This window comes from Colletotrichum higginsianum, chromosome 6 (assembly GCF_001672515.1).
Source record: "Colletotrichum higginsianum IMI 349063 chromosome 6, whole genome shotgun sequence".
Taxonomy (NCBI): Eukaryota; Fungi; Ascomycota; class Sordariomycetes; order Glomerellales; family Glomerellaceae; genus Colletotrichum; species Colletotrichum higginsianum.
In genome coordinates, this window is record NC_030959.1 from 1,513,126 (window position 1) to 1,525,027 (window position 11,902).

The 11,902-nt window shown below is 56.4% G+C and overlaps 5 protein-coding genes across 5 annotated transcripts; 3 read left to right on the top strand and 2 right to left on the bottom strand.

The window, feature by feature from the left end:
* Positions 1–145: 145 nt before the first annotated feature.
* Positions 146–710, bottom strand: CH63R_08881 (transcriptional Coactivator p15; the record flags this gene model as incomplete). The annotated part of the gene is made up of 2 exons (XM_018303855.1): positions 146–463; positions 555–710. 2 exons carry the CDS (start codon positions 708–710, stop codon positions 146–148), a joined length of 474 nt encoding a protein of 157 aa, XP_018155878.1.
* Positions 711–1,869: 1,159 nt separating this feature from the next.
* On the top strand, positions 1,870–5,130 carry CH63R_08882 (5-oxoprolinase; the record flags this gene model as incomplete). The annotated part of the gene is made up of 1 exon (XM_018303856.1): positions 1,870–5,130. One exon carries the CDS (start codon positions 1,870–1,872, stop codon positions 5,128–5,130), a length of 3,261 nt encoding a protein of 1,086 aa, XP_018155879.1.
* Positions 5,131–5,913: 783 nt separating this feature from the next.
* CH63R_08883 (hydantoinase B/oxoprolinase) lies at positions 5,914–10,069 on the top strand (the record flags this gene model as incomplete). The annotated part of the gene is made up of 2 exons (XM_018303857.1): positions 5,914–8,201; positions 8,254–10,069. 2 exons carry the CDS (start codon positions 5,914–5,916, stop codon positions 10,067–10,069), a joined length of 4,104 nt encoding a protein of 1,367 aa, XP_018155880.1.
* An 87-nt stretch (positions 10,070–10,156) lies between these two features.
* On the top strand, positions 10,157–10,551 carry CH63R_08884 (uncharacterized protein; the record flags this gene model as incomplete). Its single annotated transcript, XM_018303858.1, has 2 exons — positions 10,157–10,242; positions 10,404–10,551. The coding sequence occupies 2 exons, from the start codon at positions 10,157–10,159 to the stop codon at positions 10,549–10,551; spliced, it is 234 nt and encodes a 77-aa protein (XP_018155881.1).
* Positions 10,552–10,853: 302 nt separating this feature from the next.
* CH63R_08885 (uncharacterized protein) lies at positions 10,854–11,414 on the bottom strand (the record flags this gene model as incomplete). The annotated part of the gene is made up of 1 exon (XM_018303859.1): positions 10,854–11,414. One exon carries the CDS (start codon positions 11,412–11,414, stop codon positions 10,854–10,856), a length of 561 nt encoding a protein of 186 aa, XP_018155882.1.
* Between the last annotated feature and the right edge of the window lie 488 nt (positions 11,415–11,902).

The window sequence follows — 11,902 nt, forward strand, 5'->3', positions numbered from 1 at the left end:
CAACAAAGAAGTACGACCGATGTGCAAACTTTTTCCATCTCAAACAACACCCGAGGCGCCTTTAATCCGAATGAGACTCCTAGTTAGACTCCGAGCTGGTACCACTCATATCATAACCGGACATCTCGTCACTCGAGTCCGAATCCTACGTCGACTCCTCGTCACTGGTGGCCTCGATGTTGGACTTCTTGGCCTTTGACTTCTCCTTGACAGGCTTCTTCAGCGACTCAACTGCCGTCGGCGCGTCGCCGCCTTCCTTGACGTTCTCGACGTCATGGCCTATTGTGCGGAGCTTCTCGTTGATAGCGGGAATGACCTTGACAAGGGTCTCGTACTGGGCTACAGTGAGGGAGATGCCCTTCTTGCCGGGTAGCATTTCGCCATCCTTCTCATAGTACTCGCGAATGTTGATGAAGGTGGTGTTCTTGAATTGAGAAATGCCAATACGGCGCTTGTTGGAAAGCTGTTGGGGGAGGAGCAATCAGCACCGGGTGGTGGGAAGGTAGGGGAACACACGAGACACGACGGGGGGGGGGGAGAGGAATATTGCATACATCCCAGAAGGCGTTGCCCTCCTTGTCAACACCACTTTTACTGCCCTCGGTCTCGGAGGTCTTGTTCTTCTTGGTTGGCTTGGTGGCGAGCTCGTCCTCGGAGTCGCTGCGCGAGTCGCGCGGGGCACCACGCTTGGTACCTTTCGTGAATGGCATATTGGGCTGGAGGTTACAAGATGTGCTGCTTTGAAAGACTGTTTTTTGGTCAAAATGTGGCCTAATTTACGAATTGAGAGAACGGCGTTGTGTTTCGGTGCGGGATGTCAAAAGTGCAATTGACAAGTTGCATGTGAAGCACGCTGTCCATTACTTGGTAGGCGCGTTGCGGTCAATCGTGGAAAGTGACCCGGTCGCGATTTCTTTGAGATGACGTAAGAGTGCAAACGCCAGAGCATGTGACTTCGATCACGTGAACCAATTAGTCAGCATCAATTGTGTTTGCGCAGAGGACGAATACACACGCCAGGGCTCTGATGGACAGTGGTGTGTCCTTGTCACGACTCTCGGTGCAAGGGCCATGGCTCTTTCGTCTCACCTCAAGAGCTCACTTCGCCGCCCCCTGAGGTCCTGACCCAGAATCGCTGCTTGAGATTTGTTTCAACCCCATATTCTGCCCAGCTTTGCCTTGCTACTCGTCAATCATCGGCTTCATCGTGTTCCAACTAGCTCCTTCAGCCCATTAATGTACAACGGTCGGGGCCCCCAAAGAAGTGGACTTACGCGAGTGGAGAAAGACACTGCCCAGAACCACGGGGATTTCCCTCCTGTTACGCCGTACAACTGCAGGGGGGTCTGTCACCGAAATTAGGAGACTGGAGCTTTTGGCGAGCATTTCTCGAGTTTGAGCACGAGCTAAATTCCCATTCAAGGCGGGCCAGTCTGCCACAAAAAATCCCACCACGAGACGTCAACAAGAGTCCACTGCCGTCCTTTTCTCCAATTCTCCCCCATCCGCGCTTAGGCCTCCCCTAAAACGACATCTGATTCCAACGCCAGTATCAGTCGATTCAACGCACCGCCTCTTGCTCTCCGAAACACTACTGCTGTAGAGTGTGGCTGACAACAGCCATCTCCTCCCGGAAGAGACGGACAACCTGTCCTCCCTTTATTTTTAGGCTTGCGCCTGCAGCATTACGACCGAACGACCGATCCACTGACTTAACGTTGTTTGAAGCTTATAGCTCGAGCGAAAAACTCGCTTGCTTTCCCTACTCGATTGCTCGACTCGATTGATGCACGCTTGGTCTTCACCTCCGGCGTCAGGGATGTGAGAGGGCGCGGTCCCCAAATCGAATAAGCGACGAACTAGGCAAACATGGACTCGACACATGCCGACGTGCATCCGCCCGGCGGCGCATCTGCTGCCTCTGCCAAAGAAAAGGTGCCGGCTACTGAGACGACGGCGACAACAACATACGTTTCCCCTCCGGCTGGAGAGAAGCCAGCGACTGCTTCCATCCCTTCGATAACATCTGCTCCGTTGCCCGATGCGCCAAAGCCTGCCAACGAAGAAGATGATCTGGCAACTAAGCTCCTCAGGTTCTTGTCGACCGCGACCCCCGAAACCCTCGGTGCCGTCGCCGTCGGCCTGGCAGCCTCGACCTACTTCATACTTGGCAAGGTCGGACTCGTGCTCATTGGCGCGTTTGGCGGGGTCGTCACCTTCATCACATACGAGGCGCGCCATCCAGAGGTGTCGCGGGCTGTCAGGGGCGAGAAGGGCATCGACATCCTCCAACGCCTGGCGCTGGTTAAAATCGCCGAACCGCCCAAAGATGATGCGGAAGAGGAGGAGCGGCTCATACACGGCTTCGATGACTTTCAGCCCGAGACCCGCGAGGCGTTGACTGGCCTGGTGGACGCCGTCATCCGCGACTATGTCAAATGGTGGTACTCGCCCATCCTTCCCAATGACAGCTCATTCCCTCTGTCCTGCAGGAGGCTCCTCAATTCGTTCCTCCTCTCCGTCTCGAACCATCTCCACCGCAAGCGACCTGCCGATTCCTTTATCGATTTCATGACCAACTCGTCGTCCATGTTCATTGTCTTCCTTTCCGAGCTATCCTCAGCATTTACCGAGCAGCACAATGACTCCAATTCGTCGGCTGTTGACATCATCGCCAAGTACCTCGAAGAGAACCCCAATTCGAACCTGGCCAATCTCCTGAACCATCCACAGCAAGCAGCCAAGTTCCGCAACGTGGCAGATGATCTGCTCGGCTTCCTGGACCGGTCGGCGTACAATTGTGACCCGGCGCGCGTGTTTTTGAGAGAGATCCTGGCCGGTGTCATCCTCGAGATGACCTTGCAGTCATGCTCGAAGCCGGAGTGGATCAACGGCTGGATCGTATATCTGTTGGAAGCTGGAGAGCCCGATTTCAGTCAGGCCATCGACGTTGGCATGCAGACAGGACCTGATGCTGCCAACGCCAGCAACGCCAGCATCGCGAACAACAACAATGCCTTCGTTGACATTGACGGAAACCTCGGCAACATTGCCCTGACCAAGGGAAACCGCAACTCACTGGACATGGAGCGAGAACGTCGGAAAGGTTCGTTGGTGACGCACAGGAAGCAGCTCAGCAAGGCCGACGAAGAGATGGAAGAGGCCATGGAGGAGATGAAGCGCATGAACGCCTTGATTGCTGAGGAAGAGGCTAAGAGAGCCAAGGCACGACAAAGCGTTGATTTGGCACCAAAACCAACAGTACAGGCCACCGAGGACAAGGTTGTGTCCTCGCCCGGGGAATTGTCGCCGAGATCACTGTCTTCGGCAGAGAAGCCATCCACAAGCGGTTCACATGGTTCTAATGGGTCTAACGGCTTCATCAAGGACGACGGCCTGCACTCACCCGTCACGCCGAGATCTCCTGCGGATTCATCCAGTCAGAAGTCGTCGCCGAACCACACGTCCAACGGGAGCGCATCCCAGTTCCTGAATTTCGACCAAATTGTACCACCTGCCAAAGAAGAGCCTGAAGCATCGGAAGAAGGCTCCCGCAAGCCCCCATTGACACTTCACAACGCCACTATTACTCTTTATGAAGATGGCAATGACAGCAGTAAGATTCGGAGTAAACCGACGTGGGATTACATGGTTCAGATCGAGCCATCGTCTTCCCACTATCCTGGTTGGATGATTGTCAGGCAATATTCGGACTTTGAGACTCTGCACGAGATACTTAGGCGCATTGCAACGATCTCGGGCGCGACAGCCTTTACAGAGCAGCATTCCACGCTTCCCAGCTGGAAGTCGCACACACGGGCGTCGCTGCGCGGCGAGTTGGAACGGTACGTGAAGGATGCCTGCTGGTACAAGCCCCTCGCAGAAAGTGAGGGTATGAAGCGCTTTCTGGAGAAGGACTCAGGACATGGCCACAGTAACTCCAAGTCTGGCTTGGCATGGGATACTGTCGGCAAGAACATGTTGGACGTCTTGACGATGGGTCCAAAGGGTGCCATGGAGGGCGGCAAGGCAGTGTTTGGCGGAGTGACTGGCGTGTTCAACAACATCGGCCTCGGTCCGAGAAAGAATACGGCGTCTTCCCTGTCGGAAATCCAAACATCGAATCGTTGGTCAACAGGAACACCACCACGGATGGACAGCACCACCAGCCTCAACGCGGCAGTCACATCACCAACCGGAGTGGGTCCCCGGAAGGGCAGGGACAGTCTAGACAGCCAGAGATCCTCCATCGTGTCGACCCAGCCTGGCAAGATCGCTCCCATGGAGCGACGGCCCAGCTACGATCCGCGTGGAGACACCGAGGCGGACAGCCTCAAGCCTCGTTCTGATCGCTGGGAAAGGACCTCGCCGAGCGCCACCGGCAGTCGCGAACATAGTAGAGCTTCGAGCCTGGCGCCCTTGCAGTCGCCTGCCCTGCGGTCACCGTCTTCAACGAGCCTGGATGTTATGAACCTCCAGTACCTCCCACCGCCTCCGGATGAGATGCCCGAAGACTATCAGTCCCCGACGCACGGGGACATGCAGGCTCAATTGAAATCGACCGGGGCCGTTTCACCCGGCCTGCCGCAAACTCAGGCGAACAAGAAGGAGCCGAAACCCGCAAGACAGTACGCCCCATTGTCCGAGCAAGAGGCGAACGTGGCCGTGGAGCTGGTCTTCGCCATTATCAATGAAATGTACACGCTCTCGTCTGCCTGGAATATCCGACGAACGCTTTTGGCCGCCGCAAAGTCGTTCCTCTTACGGCCCGGCAACCCATCTCTGCTCTCGATTCAGAAGATGATGCAGGAGTCGGTTATTGACGCCAACACAAAGGACGAAGGTCTTGCGTACCACCTACGCAAGCTACGAGAAAACACGATGCCAACTGACGAGGAGCGCGCTGCGTGGCCAGCCGAGATGACGGACGAAGAGAAGGAGAAGCTGCGCGTCAAGGCGCGCAACTTACTCATCAAGCGAGGTGTCCCGGCTGCTTTGTCTGGTGTCATGGGACAGGCGGCGACGACCGACGCCCTTGGGCGCATCTTTGACAGCCTTCAGATCGAGGAGGTGGCGCGAGGCTTCATGTTTGGCATGATGCTTCAAGCCGTCCGGGTCGTCACCCACTAACTACCCTTTTCCATCAACTCCCCTGGCGCCAAACGGACACGCAAATGATGAGGGTGGGACGAAAGCGCAAAAAAGACGTTGTTTGTAAGATGAGATGACATGGAGGCAAGACACGGGAAACGAACGATGATGGGCAACCTGTCGGGCAGGGGGCATATATGTATACATACATTTACACACTTATTAATTGACGAGAACATATGAGACACCGCCTTCGAGGCCTGGTGCTTTTGCATTGTGAGGACGGACTTGGTCCCGAAGGATTTACACGTTCCATATATACGTGTATGTAACACGTTAGTAATCACGCAGCTGTCTTTTGAATCAACAGACACTAAATGCGGGCTCAAGTCCCACATGCGAGGTGAGTTTGATGTCTTCGATAAGGACAAAGACTAGACCGACCACAACGGCGCAGCGGAGCTCCACGACCAGTTAATAGTGGATGGTGCCACTGGCGAACACCCCCATAACGATTGCGTAGGGCGGGGTAATGCACGCTAATAGCGGGGTGCGGAGCTCAAGCTCGTTATCTTATCGGCGACGGCCTCAGATCGTGATGTCGACCGTTAATCATCGACGAATCATTCTTCTGACGAACCATCTACTCTTCCTAAGCGGTGTCATTGAACCTTGTCTCCAAATTTCCGACTGCATTGACTGTATAACTACCCTCTGTTATAGATACGATTGGTTTGTCCGTGAAGAGAGCCACGAGAGGAACACCCACAGGTACACCGGAATCACTCACACAACACGCACCTCTCGAGGTCTACCCTTACAATGACCTTGGACTCACGAGACCGCGGCATCCGCATCGCTATTGACCGCGGGGGAACCTTCACAGACTGTGTCGGCGAGCTCAACGGCAAGGAGACCATCATCAAGCTCCTTTCCGAGGACCCCGCCAACTACAAGGATGCGCCACTCGAGGGCATCCGGCGCATTATGTCGCACTTCCTTGGCCGCGAGATACCCCGCGGCGAGGCCCTCGACACGAAGCAGATTGATTCCATCCGCATGGGCACCACCGTGGCGACCAATGCCCTGCTGGAGCGCAAGGGTGAGAAGATCGCCATGGTCGTCACCAAGGGGTTCAAGGACTGCCTTGCCATCGGCAACCAAAGCAGACCTAAGATCTTTGATCTGGCGATCCGGAAACCCGATGTTTTGTACGAAACGGTGGTCGAGATCGATGAGCGCGTGACCTTGGAGGACTACGCCGAGGACCCGCAGAGGACCCTGACGCAGGCTTCTGCCAAGGCAGGGACGCCCGAGGCCGCCGATGCGGAACTGGTCCAGGGTACATCAGGTGAGGCCGTGAGAGTACTTCAGCGTCCCGAGGCGGGAAACATCCGGGGACAGCTGCAAGACGTATACGACTCGGGCATCCGCAGCATAGCTGTGTGTCTGATGCACGGCTATACCTTTCCCGACCACGAAGCCCTCGTCGGCAAGATTGCCAAGGAGATCGGCTTCCAGCATATATCCCTTAGCCACGAGCTGATGCCCATGATCAAGCTGGTGTCTCGAGCGACTTCCGTCTGCGCGGATGCGTACTTGACACCCGCGATCAAGAAGTACATTTCCGGCTTCCAGGCTGGGTTTGAGGGGGGCTTGGGTACCAGGAGCGTCAAGCAGGAAGAAGGCGCCAAGGGGGCACGCTGCGAATTCATGCAGAGCGACGGCGGCCTTGTTGACGTGGAGAACTTTACCGGACTCAAGGCCATCCTATCGGGGCCGGCGGGTGGTGTGGTCGGGTACGCCATCACGTCGTACGACGAAGAGACCAAGGTCCCGGTGATTGGGTTCGACATGGGCGGCACAAGCACCGACGTCTCTCGTTTCGGTGAGGGTCGGTATGAGCATGTTTTCGAAACCACCACTGCCGGCGTGACTATCCAGTCGCCGCAGCTGGACATCAACACCGTTGCCGCGGGTGGTGGCTCGATGCTGTTCTGGAAGAACGGTCTTTTCGTAGTAGGGCCAGAGTCTGCCGGAGCGCATCCCGGTCCGGCATGCTACCGAAAGGGGGGTCCTGCGACGGTGACGGATGCCAACCTCTATCTCGGCCGCCTACTACCCGAGTTCTTCCCCAAGATTTTCGGCGAGAACGAGGATCAGGAGCTTGACGCCGAGGCTAGCAAGAAGGTTCTACAGGAACTTGCCGATCAGGTAAACAAGGAAACGGGAAAGAACATGAGCGTCGACGAGGTGGCATATGGTTTCCTGACTGTGGCTAATGAGACCATGACGAGACCCATCAGGTCGATCACCGAGGCCAAGGGGCACGACTCCTCCAAGCACCGCCTGGCGACATTCGGTGGTGCCGGCGGCCAGCATGCCGTTGCTATTGCCGAGGCGCTCGGCATTCAGCAGATTCTCATTCACAGATACTCGTCTGTTCTTTCGGCGTACGGAATGGCCCTGGCTGACGTCGTTGATGAGCGTCAAGAGCCTGATTCCAAGGTCTGGGAGTACCCGGGCAAAGCGGTTGACGAGCTGAAGAGCAAGATGGAAAAACTGAAGGAAAAGTCCCGCTGGACACTGCGCGAACAGGGATTCGAGGAATCGGAAATTGTGTTTGAAGAGTATCTGAATATGCGATATCGTGGTACGGAGTCGGCCCTGATGATCATAAAGCCCGATAGCGATGAACGGAACGAAGCGCGGGACTGGGACTTTGGAACCGCCTTCGTTCAACAGCACCGTTACGAGTTCGGGTTCACTCTGGATGACCGGGACATAATCGTCGACGATGTGCGCGTCCGAGGAATCGGGAAGAGCTACAGACACGTGGAGAAGACTGTCGACCAGCAGCTGAAAGAGCTGCGGCGCAAGGACGTGGATCAGAGCAAGGCACACAACCGACAGAAGGTCTACTTCGAGGAGGGCCGGCTCGATACCCCCGTGTACAAGCTTGAGGACCTGAGCACTGGCGAGACAATCAAGGGCCCTGCCATGCTTGCGGACGGCACACAAACGATCGTGGTCACCCCCAAGGCCATTGCTTTGATTCTCGATACCCATGTTGTCATCGACATACAGAAGGAGGGCTCAAAAGAAGATGGGTGTGTACCCTGAACCCAAATAGAGACGATGATGCTGACAGTTCTGATATAGCGCGCAAAAGAGCCATGAAGAACGCGAGGTCGACCCAATCATGCTTAGTATATTTGGGCATCGCTTCATGGCGATTGCAGAGCAGATGGGCCGGGCGTTGCAAAAGACGAGTGTCAGCACCAACGTTAAGGAGCGCCTTGACTTTTCTTGCGCCATCTTCGACGCGACGGGAGGTCTCGTCGCTAACGCGCCCCATCTGCCCGTTCATCTGGGTTCCATGTCCACCTGCGTGAAGCGCCAAGCCGAGATATGGAAGGGCAATTTGAAGAAGGGTGATGTCATCATCTCCAACCACCCCTCGTACGGTGGTACCCATTTGCCGGACATCACCCTTGTGATGCCGGCCTTCAACGACAAGGGCGACAAGATCCTCTTCTACGCGGCCTCGAGGGCGCATCATGCAGACATCGGCGGCATCACGGCCGGCAGCATGCCGCCACATTCCAAGGAGCTGTTCCAGGAAGGCGCCGCGATCAAGAGCGAGAAGCTTGTGAGCGAGGGCCGCTTCGACGAGAAGAGAGTGACGGAGCTTCTGTACAACGAGCCCGCGCAGTACCCCGGTTGCAGTGGCACGCGCTGCTTGGCCGACAACATCAACGACTTGAGAGCCCAGGTCTCAGCCAACCAAAAGGGCATCGCGTTGATTGAGGGACTCATTGAGGAGTACGGCGAGGATACGGTGCAGTTCTACATGGTCCACATCCAAAACAACGCGGAGCTATGCGTCCGTAACCTGCTGAAGGAGGTCAGTAAACGCTTCGAGGGCAAGGACCTCCAAGCGGTGGACTTCATGGACGACGGCAGCCCAATCCGGTTGAAGGTGACTATCGATGCCGACAAGGGCGAGGCCGTGTTCGACTTTGAAGGCACAGGCCCCGAGGTCTACGGCAACGTCAACGCGCCCGAGGCCGTGACCTATAGCGCGATCATCTACTGCCTCCGCTGCCTCATTTCCGAGGACATCCCCCTGAATCAAGGGTGTCTCAAGCCCATCCACGTCCGGATTCCGCCCAAGTCGCTGCTGTCCCCCTCGGACGGCGCCGCGGTCGTGGGCGGCAACGTGCTGACGAGCCAGCGCGTGACGGACGTCATCTTCAAGGCCTTCCAGGCGTGCGCGGCGAGCCAGGGCGACTGCAACAACCTCACCTTCGGCTTCGGCGGGAACGTGACGGGCCAGAAGGAGATCAAGGGGTTCGGGTATTACGAGACGATCGCGGGCGGCAGCGGCGCGGGGCCGAGCTGGGAGGGGACCAGCGGCGTGCACACGCACATGACCAACACGCGCATCACGGACTCGGAAGTGTTTGAGCGGCGATACCCCGTCATCCTGCGGGAGTTCTCGCTGAGGGCGGGGTCCGGCGGCGACGGGCAGCACCGCGGTGGTGACGGCGTCGTCCGCGACATCGAGTTCCGGATCCCCGTGCAGGTGTCGATCCTCAGCGAGAGGCGCGTGTACCGGCCGTACGGGCTCGCGGGCGGCGAGGACGGCGAGTGCGGGCTGAACATATGGGTGAGGAACGTCGAGAAGGGCAGCTGGGAGAAGTCGCTCAGGAGGCTCAACAAGACTGGCAAGGGGGGGCAGCAGCATGTTGAGGGGGGCGACGACGAGGTCGAGTACGAGGAGAGACGGTTCAACCTGGGCGCCAAGAATAGCGCGCCGATGAAGCCTGGAGAGAGGATCATCATCCACACGCCCGGCGGCGGCGGCTGGGGGAAGGTTGGGACGGAGAAGGCGTTCAGCCGCAAGAGGGACCCGACGGAGGGGTGGAGGAAGGGGAGCCACGCGAACAGAGAAGATACCGCGCTCCAGGTGTGAAGGGACGATATGTGATTTAGACTTTAATCTTCACGGGTACATTTGGAGATTAGATGAAATACGTTCAAACCTGCCACTCCCCAGGCAATGGGAATCCGCACTGGAGATGATGTCTGGCCTGATCTCACCCCATCCCTAATGCTGGGAACTGGTGCCCAGCCACGCTCCAGCTGGTAAGAACACAACCCTCTAGATTGAGTACTTACTGGTCGATGACTACTGTCATTAACTGCTGAAGTAATGGTGTACCTAATACAACTCGTTTTACTGAATCTACTCGCCCTCATGGCAGTCCTCACCTTCCCTCTTCTCCTCCTCCTCCTCCACCTTACAGGGATCTCCCAAACCCAATCCATCCCATTAAGAAGGGGAACGACTTGAAGAAGGCCCTCACCTACCACCAATACTTCGGTGAGCGCGCGGGAGAGAGCAAGTACATGGAGTTCAAACACTACAGGTTAGGTTCGGGCACGATCGAGTAGCAGATGAAGAAAGACGCGTCCAGAAGAGGACGAAAAGAGTGCGTAGACTTGTTTGATTGCAACGGTTCAACTGCACCGTTCACTCGGTATCCTCACACAAGACCGCGACAAGATCTCCCAGGTCGCGATGCCCTACAAAGTATGCAACAAGGATCCCCAAGAACAGGTGCCCCTGATGCCGGTCTGCCAGACTCCAAACTCCATGCACACCACACCATCCATGTATCAACACACTCTCATTATCCTTTCGTTCATCCAGATCCAAATAAACCCCCAATTGCCTCGTGAGGTTAGGCTGCCGCTCACCAGGCGTAGTAGTGGCCCATGAGAGATCCACGAGGCAGGCCGGTCTTGCGGTTCTTGCCGACGGCGGACGCTGGGTGAGCCTCGGTGGCCATTGGCTCAGCAGTCTTTGAAGCGACGAACACTGTCTGAAGAGTAGTGGCGGTGGATACGGCCGTGGCAGTGGCCGAGGCTTCGGGGTCCTCGATGGCCAACTCAGTGCTCGCGCTCTCAAGGTCCACGGCGCTGTGAGTCTTCGCGGTGGAGATGGCAGACTCAGGGGCCGGAGACTCTGTGGTGGGGGTGGGGACGACGAATATGGTGTTGCTGGCGTCGACGATCTGAGGGCCGTTTCTGAGGAAGGCGTGGAAGTCTTCTTCCTCGTTGGCCCAGGGGCCGGTGGGGTTGACCATCTGGCGGCGATGGGTGAGAGAGCTAGCAGCCCACTTCCAGTTGCTGGCGGCGAAGGCGGCAGCAGCGGGGGTAGGGTCCGAGTAGAAGGTAAATGAGGATGAGGAGGGAGTCAAGGTAGGAACGCCGGTGGCCAAAGTGACAGAGAGAGGCATGGAGTGGGGAGCCATTGTGTTTGATGTGTAGTTGTGCGTGTAGAGGTGGGTGAAGTGGTTTTTGTAGAGATGTGCACAAGAGTATGTGTACTTGGTGGTTTGATGGTTTGATGGAGTTATTGATGGTCAAATGGATGAGAGGATGAACTTGATGTGTTGATGAAGGAAGAGAGAGAGAGAGAAAAGGGAAGTCGTTGCATTTATACAAGTCTCGGAAAGACACTTTGGTGGTGGTGTTAAGGGCATCAGAAAGTTTGGTACATGTTTGACGGATCCTCCACGGAATCCATGGTTGTTTCCCAGGCAGCGATCCAGACGTTGAACTCAACCAGAGCCAGTATCAACGTTATGGTCGGCATGGCAAGGGATTATGGCTGGCCTCATCTGGGTAGCCTCCGGTCCAGGCTTCTCGGCTCTTACCTGTTTATACCTTTCTTTTTGGTCTGCTGAGGAGATATAGCACCAATTGGTCGTTTCGAGTATCTATATCCGTCCGCGCTGCC